A 13723-nucleotide genomic window follows, 5' to 3' on the forward strand; every position below is an offset into this window, starting at 1 on the left:
TGTGATGATTAGAAGAAGAATTGTTGATGAATATTGCTTGATTTCTAAGATTGAACCTAAAGATATTAGTGAAGCATGCAAAGATGAAAATTGGGTTAAAGAAATGGAATGAGAGTTTAACCGAAATGAAAAGAATAATACATGGATTCTTGTTCCCAAACCTAGGGATAAAAATGTAATTGGAACTAAATGGTTCTTTTGAAACAAATTGGATGAAAAAGGTGAAGTTATCAGGAATAAAGAAAGACTTATTTGTAAGGGTTATTTTCAGATGGAAGGAATTCACTTTGAGGAGACTTCTGTTCTAGGAGCTAGAATTGAAGTCAAGTTAGTTATTTCTTGCAAGTATGCTACTTATAAATATTTTAAAGTTTATCTGATGGATGCCAAGTCAACTTTTCTTAATGATGAATTGGAAGAGGAAGTTTATATTGAGCAACCAAGTGGATTTGAGTTGACGGATTAGGGAGATATGGTTTGCAGATTGAAGAAAGCATTGTATGGATTGAAGCGAGCCCCCAAAGCTTGGTATGCTAGATTGGATAAATATTTGATGAAGTTTTGATTCAATAAAGGTATTGCTGATAGTAATTTGTATTTCAAGATTGATAATGATAACATTTTGATTGCTGAAGTTTTTGTTAATGATATTATTTTTGGAGGGAATGATAGTTTGTGAAAGAAGTTTGCTAATGAGATGCAAAATAAATTTGAGATGTCTATGATTGATGAGATGAAATTATTTTTGGGATTGCAAATTACTCATTTGGATAAAGGCATTTTTATATCTTAGTCCAAGTATGTGAAGGAATAGTTGAAGAAGTATGGTTTAGATGATTCAAACCCAGTTGGTACCCCTATGGTAATTGGATGTAAGTTGACAAAGGATGATGAATCCCCTAAAGAAAATTAGACCAAATATAGATCTATGATTGGTGGATTATTGTACATATTTAACTCAGACCAGACCGAATATTATGAATGGTGTATGTCTTGTTGCTAGATTTCACGTTGATCCTAAGGAAACTCATGTTGTTGCTATGAAAAGAACTTTTAGATATTTGAGGGGAATTGTTGATTTTGGTTTGTGGTATCCTAAAGATGATGATTTTACTTTGAGTTCTTTTTTATGATTCTGACTGGAAAGGTGATGTTGCTGACTAGAAGAGTACTAGTGGTGGTGCATTTTTCTTGGGACAAAGATTGGTTTCTTGGATGAGCAAGAAGAAATATGATATTTCTTTATATATTATAGAGGTTGAGTATATTGTTGCTGCTAGCAACTGTACTCAAGTGATATGGATGAGGTAGATGTTAAAGGATATCAAAGTTGTTTATGATGAGCCTACTGCTATATATTGTGATAATTCAAGAGCTATCAACATTTCTAAGATTCCGGTGTTGCATTCTAAGACCAAGCATATTTCAATCAAGTTTCATTTCATGAGAGAGAAGGTGAATGAGAAAGAAGTCAGATTAGAGTATGTTTCTACAAAGGAATAAATTTCAAATATCTTCATAATGCCTTTTCCTAAGGATACTTTTGAGTACCTCAAAGCGAAGATAAGGGTGATTTCTCCTCCTGATAAGAACAAATATGAATGGATTTGCATCAATCCAATGGATTTCACAATCAGCTTGTGATCCAGATTGATGAGTGGTGGCTACTACTCAAGGGGAGTAGTCAATGTTGTGGTTCAAATGTTCATTTTTGTGAGAATTTATGTTATGTGTTTTTGCATTGATGTCAAAGGGGGATAGGAATCGTGTGAAAAATTGTGTAATGATCTAAGTGGGAGAGTATATTTGTATTATGGGAGAGATTGTTGTGAGTTGTTTCTTTCTTTGTCATTGATTATTTTTCACATCATATGTTGTCATCAATGACAAAGGGGGAGATTGTTAGGATAGTGTCCTAGTATGTGTTTGAGTGATGTGTTGTCATTATTGTTGCCATTGAAGTCAACATATTTCTCTGTGTGTTCCAATGTTGCAGTTAGATTATGTGAGTTGGTTTGGCCAATATGCTGCAGTTGAGTTGTTTCAGATTAAAGGGTTTTGAAATAAGTATCTCTAGTTGATTTAGCTCAAGTTTCACTTGTCCACATGGATATTTATTGCGGCTGGTTTTTCAATTGTTAAGTGCTGATCATTGTTATGGATTTTGCTCAGCATTTTTTCCCGTTGTAATACCTTGGCTTGCAGATTTGGTAGAGTGTTTGGAACGTTCTGGTGTGTCCTCAATTCAGATGGTTCATGATTTGGAGGTCCACAAGTGAATCTTTCAGTTTGTCAATCATTGCAGTGAGTGTTCTTGAAGTTCAGTATAATGATGATGGACATTCTAGTAAGTGGTGTTGTTGCAGTTGTTTATGTGGTAATTATTGATTTGTCCTATTTGTGTTGGTAGTCTGCATTGATCATTGTGCTTGTTGTTGATGATTTCTTTGGTATGTTTGTGTTATGCGACATTCTTGGTGACTGGATAATTATAGCTCATGTTGTGGATGTTTGAGGCATAATTCTTGGAGGTGTTTCATGTTCGAGGTATTTGGTTGGGTCCATACTATATCTTAGCCGACATTGTTTTGGTCCACATGTAATGTTGTAGCATGTATGGTTATATCTTTGTAATTTGTGATGTGTATTGAGATGACCTTGAAAGATAGGTTGGGTCCATACTATATCTTAGCCGACATTGTTTTGGTCCACATGTAATGTTGTAGCATGTATGGTTATATCTTTGTAATTTGTGATGTGTATTGAGAAGACCTTGAAAGATAGGTTGATGATATGTATAAATTAATGTAATATTCATGTGAGAGAGTGTTTGTGTGTGCGAATAATGCTTTGATCTTTTGAAAGTAGTGAAGTAGTACAAAGAAGTGTGAAGAAGTGCAAAGGGTAGTATATGTGTTATGTGCCTAACTGGAACTATATCCAAGCATCAGTAGATGTTATTTTCTTAGTTCATGATCTTTCGGATATAATCCGAATGTTTTTGTAAGATAGTGAGTCTTCCTAGGATTGTTGCCCTTTGTTGTTTTTGAGCAGCGAGCTCTAGGTAGTGTGCCTGAATGCATGTGCATTCTCATTGTAATATTTCATATACTTCTAATAGGGTATCAACATATTGTGGGTAGGTTCCCACCGTGGTTTTTCCCTTGACCGAGTTTTCCACATCAAAAATCTTTGAGTTATGTGTGTTATTGATGTGGTGTTGATATATTCTTACACTGTTATTTATCAAATCTGATATTGTGTTTGAGTTAAGTAAAGTTTTTAAGAAAACTTATTCACTCCCCCCATCTCAATTTTCTACCTTGTTGCCAACAATATCATGGCTCCTAAAGATGAAGTAGCATTTGACCCCTAAGCTAATATTGAAATATCTTATTTGAACAAGCGCATGGCACACAGATGGTCTACTTTACATGCAAATGTCCCACAAATATTTTGAATTCGAATCGACATATTTTTCTTAAGACTTTTTCCAACTCATGTCCCTTGCCATGTGTGTATTTGAAATGGTCACTCTCGTCCATGTAGAGAAACAAAACTCTCTCTTCTCTCTCATTTTGCAAGAACATTCACTCTTGGCTCTCTTGCTCTCATTCCCTTAGCAAAACTCTATCAAAATATACACTTGATATTGCAGTTTCTTGATCTTCTCTCAAAGTACACTCACATTGTTATCTCAAGGGAGGGGTCCAAACTACATAATGCTTCTTCTTCTCTCTTATCTATTATATTGATATCATCTTCTTGATCAAATAGATGAATGTGTCTATTATCTAGATGCATTTAGTTCACTTATCATATTTTCTCTTATAATAGGGGTTTGTTTCTATTACACTATCATTTTATCTCTTGCAATAGGGGGTTTCCTCCATTAAGTGGGGTTTGTTTCTATTACACTATCTATTTTTTTTAATCCAAATCTATATATATGATTGTTCGTGGAGTTGGAAACACCAAAGTGGGGGTTTGACTTAGGAAAGCCCCTATATAGCCCCAACATTTTCCCCCTATCTAAGTATGTGTAGGTGACAAATAGGATCAAAGATTGAAACTAAGATTGAAGTGAATTCAAGTGGCTCTGTGTCCTCTAACCATATAGATGATAGCATGGCATGCCAACATCCTTGTGATGTGTTGGTGTCCTAAAACTGAGACTTTGTCAAATTGATGATAACATTTGTATTCTGTTAGTTTCAATTCTATACAATTAAAATATTTGTATCTATAACTTTTATTTGCACATTATAATAGTTTCATTTGTTTCACTATTATTATATCTTCTTTTCTCATCAGAGTGCTAGTTTAGTGAGGTAGTGAAAGAAAGTTTTCTCCTTTAGGTTTCATCACTTTGAGGATAGAAAATCCCCTCATTTATAGTTAATTTGTGGGTGGATCCACAAGTCATTTTACTTCATGGTATATATGTATGAAGCCAACCTATAGTGTATCACACGTTTCATCTAAAAGTTTATCTCAGAGTCGACCTAATTGGTGTTCTGATTTGTTGCAAAGTATATAAATAAAAGAACAAATTATTTGTGATGAGTATTAAGTCAACCAAATGTAGTGAACATGCAATAAAGGGACTAGAATATCTGCATATTATGGATGCTTCATTTATAGTAGTTCAAGTTCTTATTTCTTGTAATTCAAGCTATCATTTATCTTGCTATCATAAAGTGAATCTCCTCAGCAAGTCTATGTATCTTTGTATCTTTCCTAGCAAGTTCATCAAGGAGCAACTTGAGCTTCCTTAGGCAATGAGCCTTAAAACAAAATTTGTAAAACTTTTTTATTTATATTGTGAGATAGCACTCGTTGTGGTTTTTTCCTCATTGGGTTTTCCAAATAAAAATCTTGGTCTCCTTGTGTTGATTGTCATAGTGTATGCTTTACTTTCAATTCTTCTTTTCTGCAAATCTAATTTAATGTTTAAATATGCAAATGGAATGGTTTAATTTTAAATAAATATTAATTTACCCCCTCTCCGCACGCCTCTAAGCATTCTGATGTGTTCAACAACTTATTGTGCTCATATTTTATATTTGTGATAAGACAAATTGTTAATATGAAATTCTCCAATGCATATACATTGCTACCCTAATTGTACACATAGGAATGCATTAGTTTTTCTTATTGTGATAACAATACTTGTTTAATTGAACATCTTATTTTATAAATGACACATATAGTGTATAATTATTATTATATTTTCTTTGAAACAAAAAATATTTAATTTATGCTTGTTTTATATAAAATTTAAAGTTCTCATGTGTTCAAATTTGAATATATTCTGATCAACATTTAATAATTTTTTAATTTATATGAAAATTATATATTTACAATATATATTATAAATATATGACAAGAAATGATATGTACAACAATTCAGTTCTATTATTTTAACATCTGATAATACCTTTAACAGCTCAAACGCATGATGCGGAGCACAGAGATACTACTACTTCCTCATTATTTATTACTTAGGGTTAGATATCCGGAAAGGCAAAGAAGGGGAGTTAAAGTTAGCCGCAGAAGACAACTTTATAGTTGGTTCCGCTAGGGCAAGTAAAGGTGCTGGTGGCATCATCCTTGGCGTAACTGTAGGCCTGGGGGCATTGCCCCTTGAAAAACTTGGAGTAATTGGTTGGACCACAGTTGTTGGCAGATGCTCCTGTGCAGCAGTATTGGGCCGTATTATATCTGGCGCAGGCGCTTTTGCATCCACCATTCACCTTCAGCTCAGAAGGACACTTGGAATTAATGTCGCTCAAACATGTAATTCTCCCCTTGCAGTTAGGGTTTGTCGAAGTGGGAGTCATGGAAATAGGCACATTGAAGCCATCGACGAGAGAGATGTCGTAGAAGTCAAGATTCATGTATTAGTTGAGGGCATATTCGGCCAGGGTCGCTGGCACCTGGCCGTAGCCTTGGCAGCTGAGCATGCCGTTGCAGTCACCGGTTTGGCAGGTGCCCCGACCGCTTCTGTCGAAAGAACAGCCCGTGCGTGCCCATACTCTGCCCCCGGTTGTTCCCGCCGGGACTTGGATGGTCCACGTCTGCCCTTTTGCCAGCTGTCGCCCTCCACCTGGACTTGCCGCTGCCCAGACCGTGTAGGGGCACTGGTTTGTGATATCGAACGTTGCTGCCTTCACATTTATTCCTGCAGTACTCAAAACATTTCAATATAGCTAGCGTTGGTTTAGTCTTTCTATCTAAATATACAATGCTAAATGTTGGAGGACAGAAATCTTTATATTTAAGTATAGAAATGTTGAAGTTTACCTTGGAGAAAAACAAATAGTGTTGGTACGAGAGCAATCCAGACTGTGTGCATCGCTCTAGCCATTTTTAACGAGTGTGAGTGGTTATGCTGCGAATGGGTGTGTATTTAGAGGGAAATCGATCTCGTGCATTTGACTTTATCTCACTTGTGATCCCTGTTTTCAAAGTCTGGATAAGCATAATAGATGAGGCGGCTGCAAGATATCTTGTTGGGTCAAACGCGAGATGGATTTTGAATGGATATCTCGTTGGGTTAAACGCGAAATGGATTTTGAATGGAACTCTTCAAATTTAACCCAACCAAGATCAAGCACTAATTCGCAATACGAATTTGTCTGCCATTTTCTATATAGTTTTCGGTGGAGTGTCTTAAATGTCAAAATAACACGTTTGATTTGGTCACAGTCTAGTTCATTTCTCAATAGATAGTGGCGCAACGTAGGGAATTTAAAATACCACGTTAGCAGAAAATAGACAATGATAAGAATGCAAGAATAAAGTGGCGCACTAAGAACTACCACATTATAGCGATTATTTTTAGTGAAATTAAGTGTAATTGTCTATAATTTTAATAGAAGAGTGTTCAACATAATATACGCCCCTTTCAATTGCTTGTATTTATGGGAGGCAAGAAATTGGAGAGAAAAAGATATAATTTTTTTTTGAATGTATGTTAAGAATGTTAAAGTATGTAAAATATGTAAAGTAGTAGTTGTATAAATAGATCACATAAGAAGTAAGTAAAGAATCTTGAAAGGCAAGAGCTGTAAGTATATAGAATGGAGATGAATCTCAAAGTATCGGGTCATTCTTAATATGCACTAATAAGAAATGGTGGTGTGCTTCTTAGCATTCAAAATACTTACATAAATATGTGTGTCATTAGATTAACATATGCCATCAGTGTAACATCAAAGAAAATGAACATGCATTGGTTATATGATGCAATAAGATCCAAATAGTATTAGAGATCTTGATACATGGAATAAGATGTTGGTAGGATGAAAAAAATATAGTGTCTCTTTTGGAAGTATTAGCACATAGCTACCTCATGTGACCAAAAAATGTAATAAGGAGGGCATAATGTGTGGTACCCCTTAATGATTTATCTTCTTTTTCTTTATGCCTTGATGATGGATCATAGAGTTTGATCCAAAATGTTGGCAAAAAGAAATCTACGTGGTCTAATCCAGAATAAGAAAAATCTAAAATTATTATGGACAATGGAAACTTTAAATGAATTTGAGGATCTTTGAAAATTATTAGGTCAAGGAAACACATAATACAGTTTGCAAGACATAATGCATGAGCCCACCGAATATGATATTTAACACCCTAACATATCAACTTTGTATTAACTTGAGCCTTGCTATGATTATAGTGTAGTTATTTATGCACAAAATTTTACCTAGATTAATATTTAGATCCATATATATTTTTTGGGTTGATGAGTGTCTATTCTTAAATTTTAATTAAGTGTTATCTTTACAAATTACCTATCATTTATGATTTAACTAATCCTCCTTTTACAAAAAAAATGTCAATAAATTAAGGACCAAAGACCTTTCGCAATAGTGAAATATCTTCTAGTAGCATGAAAAGCACATAAATGACACCTTTGCAAAGAATTCACCATTCTCTTTCATTTAAAATAGACAAGCCTCCAAAGAGTTCTCCATTATAAACTAGAATATTTTTCAATGAACAAAACTTTGATATAGTGGATCAACCCTTTGACACTAGAAAGTGTATTGTGGTAAAAATTAGGAATTAGGGTTTCACCAATTAAAATAATAAAACCACTAAATAACCAAATTAACCCAATGTTGGCATTAAGTTGTCATTGATGTCGACTGGTATGGAATGGTCACCAGTGAGTAAGTAGTGGTGACAGGTATGAATGAAGTAAGTAGTGATGTCAACCAGTATGGAATGGTCGCCGGGGAATAAGTACTGGTGATTGGTATGAATGAAGTAAGTAGTGATGTCAACCGGTATGAAGGATGAAGTCTGTAAGTAGACATAAAAGGTATGTTACCGGTATACATGAAGTGCAACATCTACCAGTAAAGAAGGACCACCGACAAGTAAGCAAAGAAGAACGGAGGGATGTGATCATCGATATACAAAGAGAAGTATAATGCTATCAGTAAATGGACTTATTCGATGGACCAGTATGTTTGATGGCAGGCCAAGTTGATCCACTAATAGAGAAGAGGTTAGCAAGTATGAAGGTCCACTAGTAAGGTGAGTTGAACCGGTAGTGAGTCTTGGTTGGTGAAGGATTTCAAACCGACACAACAATCTGAAGATTATGCCAAACTGACTTTCGAGCCTGAGCATAGGTGGATGTTGACAAGGATGACAGGTGGACACCAGGTGGTGAGCATGCGGAGGTCGGTGATGTGTTCATCGATGTTGTAGTTGACGAGAAGGTCAGCATCTATGAAGAACCCGCAAATCATGGGACAATGGCAGGTTGCTACGAATCAAGGAAGATAGAGAGGTGAGATGATTGATCTGATTCTGCATGACAATCCAATCCTTGTGGTCGCTGGTCGAAGGAAATAACTGAAGCATTAATGGTGATGTACAGAAAAAGGCCAAAAAGCATGTTGCAGATGTCTAAAAATAGAAAACGTGCATTGAAAGGAAAGGATATGGTGCGGCTGATTGATATGATGCAGATCATCATTCTAGAAAAGCATATCCGATCAAATTTGATACGGATTGAGTTGGTAGAGGAAAACCCTAACATGCAACCGTTTGAATGTTTCTTTTGGCAGGAACCCTAAAATATAAATATGTGAACTTGAGAATAAAGATGATAATGTTGGATGTGATTTGTGAGAGAAAAGAGAGCCTAAGAAAGAAGTGAGACAATATGTTTCAATAGTTCTTTCACAGAGAGTCAGATTGTGGAGTTAGAAGACAGAACCGGTAAGAGGCCCTAACTGGCAAAGACAGTGTAACCAGTAAACTATTATTGTCTTAACAATCAAGTGTACTGGTAGAGATTGAATGGTTAGGAAGGCATACAAGTGTGATACTATGTAGGGTGAGGTTGAGAGAAAGATAAGAAAGGTAGAGAGTAACTGGTAAGTGACCAGAGAGAGAAATCTGATAATCGACAGACATCAGTTGATCAGGTGTTGTAGAACTCATTTGCAACAAGGTTCTATGATTGCATTAAATTGTATTTCATTGTATTACACTGAGTTGGTTCTTGGTGCAGGGGTTGGTGTTCCTTGGGTTGGTTCCCTAAGTCATTGTAACTTGTTGCTTCATTGTGAGGCTGGATTGGAGTAGTAGACTCCAACAACATTTCTAAGTGAGGTTTTTCTCATATTGGGATTTCCTCGTACATCTGGTGTTGTGAGTTGTGCATTTGTGTGTTTTCCCTTTTGATATCCTCTCATATCTTACGAGTTTGATTGCTTAGTGCTTAGTTTATTAACCGGTACTCAAAGCTTGGTTTAAAAGGAAAAGAGTTTTTGGAACCATTGATTCACCCCCCCTCTTAGTGGTACATTGTGTTCAACAATTGGTATCAGAGCCTTAGGTTCCCAACTGATCAAAGCTTTCTCTATCTTGGGTAGATTCTGGTCAAAGAACATAATGGCAAGAAATGAGTCCACCTCCTCAAAAGCCCCCATGTTTGATGGAACTAACTATGCCTTCTGGAGTAGAATAATGGAGACCTATCTTTCCTCTCTTGGTTTTGATGTGTGGATGTTTGTCAAGAATGGGTATACTGTCCTTAGTTTTCCTCCCACAGACCTGAATGCTAAGAAGGAGTATGAGAACAATGCAAGGCTAAACATGCTATTCTAAGTGGGCTACCAGACAATGAGTTTGTCAAGGTTATTCACTGCTCATCCGCCAAGGAGACTTGGGATAAATTGCAGAGATTATTTGAAGGAGATAACAAAGCCAAAGAGGCCAAGTTGCAATCACTAAGAGGTCATCTTGAAGGCTTGAAGATGAAAGATGAAGAAAATATTGGAGACTACCTTCACAAAGTAGATGAAACTATGAACATCGTCAGAGGACTTGGAGAGAAAATGGTTGAAGAAGTTATTGTCAAAAAGGTACTTAGATATCTCACATCTAAGTATGATACTAAGGTTTCTGTCATAGAGGAAGCCAAGGATATGAAAAACCTTCACAATGGATGAGTTATTTGGCTCCTTAAATACCTATGAAATGAGGATAATTGGTGAAGCATCTTCAAGTAAAGAGGCATCTTTCAAATCCTTCGAAAAGGGCAAGGAAGAGGTTGCTCACAAAAGATCAGGTGAAGACTTGAATGAAGAGGTAGTAAACTTTGTCAGAAATCTGAAGAGAGGATCCGGTAAGTATAAAGGAAAGTTACCACTCAAATACTTCAACTATGGTAAAGTTGGACACTTTGCTGCAAAATGTCACTATAATAAAACTGACGGAGATGAGCAATGGAGTTTTGGCAGATCTGTTGGTAAAGACAAAGAGAAGAAAGTCTACCAGCAAGGAAGATGAAGTTACCAGAAGCAGAACAACGTATATACTATTGAGGATGATGCCACATATGAAGAAAGTGCATCAGAAGATGACTTCTATGAGGATGAAAGAGAAGTTAATCTCTTTATGGCACTACATGAATTGTCCTGGTGAAGATGAGGAAGAAGCCATTGAAGCTGAAGTGGATCTAGAAGGTGAGATCATAAGTGCTCTTAAGGAGTTAAGTTAGAGAAGAAGGTCAAACTTGTTGCAGCAGAAGAACAAGATCTCTTGAAGAAATCCCTAGATGAGTCCAATCAAGTTATTTCTAACTTGAAAATCCAATTGGAATAATCCAATAGGATATGTGAATTTACATTCTCAAATCTGATGAATTAGGAAAAGGAGCATCAAGATCTAGAAGAAGAAATAGTGAAGCTCAAAAAGGAACTTGAAAAGAGTAAGGATGAACTGAAAATGAGGAGCAAATATGAGGGTAGTACATAAGCCTTGGACAAGATGTTGAGAAAACAAAAGAAATCTAAAGATACCGATGGCTTAGGATTTGAAGAAGGACAAAGTTAAAATAGAAAAGATGCGTCTGGTAAGGAGATATAGTCCACTTCTTCAGGTGAAGGTGAAGAGAAGAAAACATTCATAGTAAGCAAGGATTCTGGTAAGATGACTCATGCAGAAGCTATTAGAAATCGCCCCACAAATCGGTATACTCAATGTACCAGAATGAATATCTTAGGAACATAGCAAAGGTTGATCATGAAGGGTTCACTAGAGTCGGCAGCATGAAAGGAAGACCCCCAGTGAGATAGATGTTTGCAGGACCAAGGCAACCAAACCGGTATGTATCAAACTTTGATGGCTATTGTTACCGGTGTAACAAAAATGGACATAGGATAGTTAACTTTAGATTAATGAATAAGCCCATTATGAGTTATGAAAATAAAAAATCTTTTGTTGCACTCTAAGAGATGAATTTCATTTGCTATCAATGTAATGGATTAGGTCATAGGAGTTATAAGTGTAGGAGAAGTCAACCAGTTTCCTACAATAATTTTTTAAACTCATCATTTAATATGAATGTAAGGTGTTATAATTGTCATGAGTATGGACATTTGTAAAGCATTGTAAGAATAGGAAAATCAAGCAAAAGAGGACAACTCCTGAACATGAAATGGTAGCTAAACCAGAGCATAAAATTAGTGTTGACAAGAAGAAGGAAACTGAACCAGTTTGGGTTGAGAAAGATAAGAACAAAGCATAATCAAGTCTGATTGTGAAGACTGCCCTACATGCAGAAAGAAGAAATCTATGGGTTTTAGATAGTGGTTGTTCCAACCACATGATTGGTGATAAGAATAAATTTATCAAGATTGAAGATTGAAATGGAGGCTCAGTAGTATTTGGAGATAACTACTCCATCAAGATAAAGGGAAAAGGTACTCTGAATATTGATGGAAAATTGAAAGCATGTAATGTATATTATGTGGAAAGCATGAAACATAATTTGTTGAGTGTGAGTTAGATGTGTGACAAAGGTTATAAATTCACCTTTGAATCTACCAGTTGCCAGATAAAGAAGGAGAGTGTCCGTCAAGTTGTAGCTGAAGGTAAGAGGACAGATGGAAATGTATACAATCTGAAAGAATGTTTTGAATCCCAATGCATGTTGGGACAAGTGGATGAAAGCTAGTTGTGGCACAAAAGATTAGGCCATACAAATTTTGATAATCTAGTTGCAGTAAGAAAAAAGGGTTGTGTGAGAAATATACCACCCATCATCAAACCGGTAAGCACATTTTATGATGAATGTGTGAAAGGAAAGAAGACTAAAGTGAGCTTCAAGACAACTTTAACTTGTGCATGCAAATATGTGTGGTCCAACTAGGACAAGATCTCTTGTCGATGAAAGATACTTTATGCTCTTCATTGATGACTATTCAAGAATGGCATGGGTCACTTTCCTCTAGGATAAATCACAAGCATTTGATAGATTCAAGATCTTCCAGAAGATGGTAGAGAAGGAAAGTGGATGCAAGATGAAATGCCTAAGATCCGAATGGGGTGGAGAGTTCACATCAAATGAGTTTGAAGATTACTATGAGAGACATGGAATCAGAAGACAATACTCAGCCCCCAGGACACCACAACAAAATGGTGTGGTAGAAAGGAAGAACAGGACAATCAAGGAGATGGCCAGAACCATGTTGAATGAGGCAATTTTACTGGATATGTATTGGAAGGAAGTGGTTCATACTGCAGCATATACTTTGAACTGGGTTTAGTTGAGGACAAATAGCAAAATGACACCTTATGAGTTGTGGTATGACTGGAAACTACTAGTCAATTACTTTAAGGTCTTTGGAAGCAAATTTTTTATCAAGAGATATATGGATGCTTTAGGTAGTTTTTATTCCAGGAGTGATGAAGGGATCTTCCTTGTTTACTTAACTAATAGTAAGGCCTACAAATCCTACAACAAAAGACTAAGAAGAGTCATTGAGAGTGTGCATGTAAGAGTTGATGAGGATATGCACAAAGAAAGATAAGCACAAGTGAATCAGTATGATGATTCTGGTGATGAAGGTGAAGGGGCTCAATCAGACAATGAATGAGAAGAAGGATCCAATAAGGTCCCTAACTGGTATGTGCAGAAAAACCACCTAGAAGAGCAGATTTTAGGTAATAAGAGTGATGGTGTGCACACTAGAAGAAGACTTGCTCGGAATGGTGAAGAAATCAATTTATTCCCCATGACTGAAATGGAACCTAAGAAATTCAATGAGGCCAAAAAAAGTCAGAAATGGATGGATGCCACAAAAGAAGAGTTGCAGCAGATTGAGAAGAACAAGACTTGGGAATTAGAACCTAGACCAGAAGACAAGAACATCATTGGCACCAAATGGGTCACTAGAACAAGATG

At 36.1% G+C, this 13723-nt stretch overlaps 1 protein-coding gene across 1 annotated transcript; it reads right to left on the reverse strand.

Moving 5' to 3' along the window:
- Positions 1 to 5398: 5398 nt before the first annotated feature.
- Positions 5399 to 6397, reverse strand: LOC131078640 (pathogenesis-related thaumatin-like protein 3.2). The gene is given in 2 exon segments (XM_058016393.2): positions 5399 to 6184; positions 6307 to 6397. Coding segments are annotated over 2 exon segments (702 nt in total). The 5' UTR covers positions 6371 to 6397; the 3' UTR covers positions 5399 to 5546.
- Positions 6398 to 13723: the final 7326 nt, after the last annotated feature.

Source organism: Cryptomeria japonica, chromosome 3 (assembly GCF_030272615.1).
Source record: "Cryptomeria japonica chromosome 3, Sugi_1.0, whole genome shotgun sequence".
NCBI lineage: Eukaryota > Viridiplantae > Streptophyta > Pinopsida > Cupressales > Cupressaceae > Cryptomeria > Cryptomeria japonica.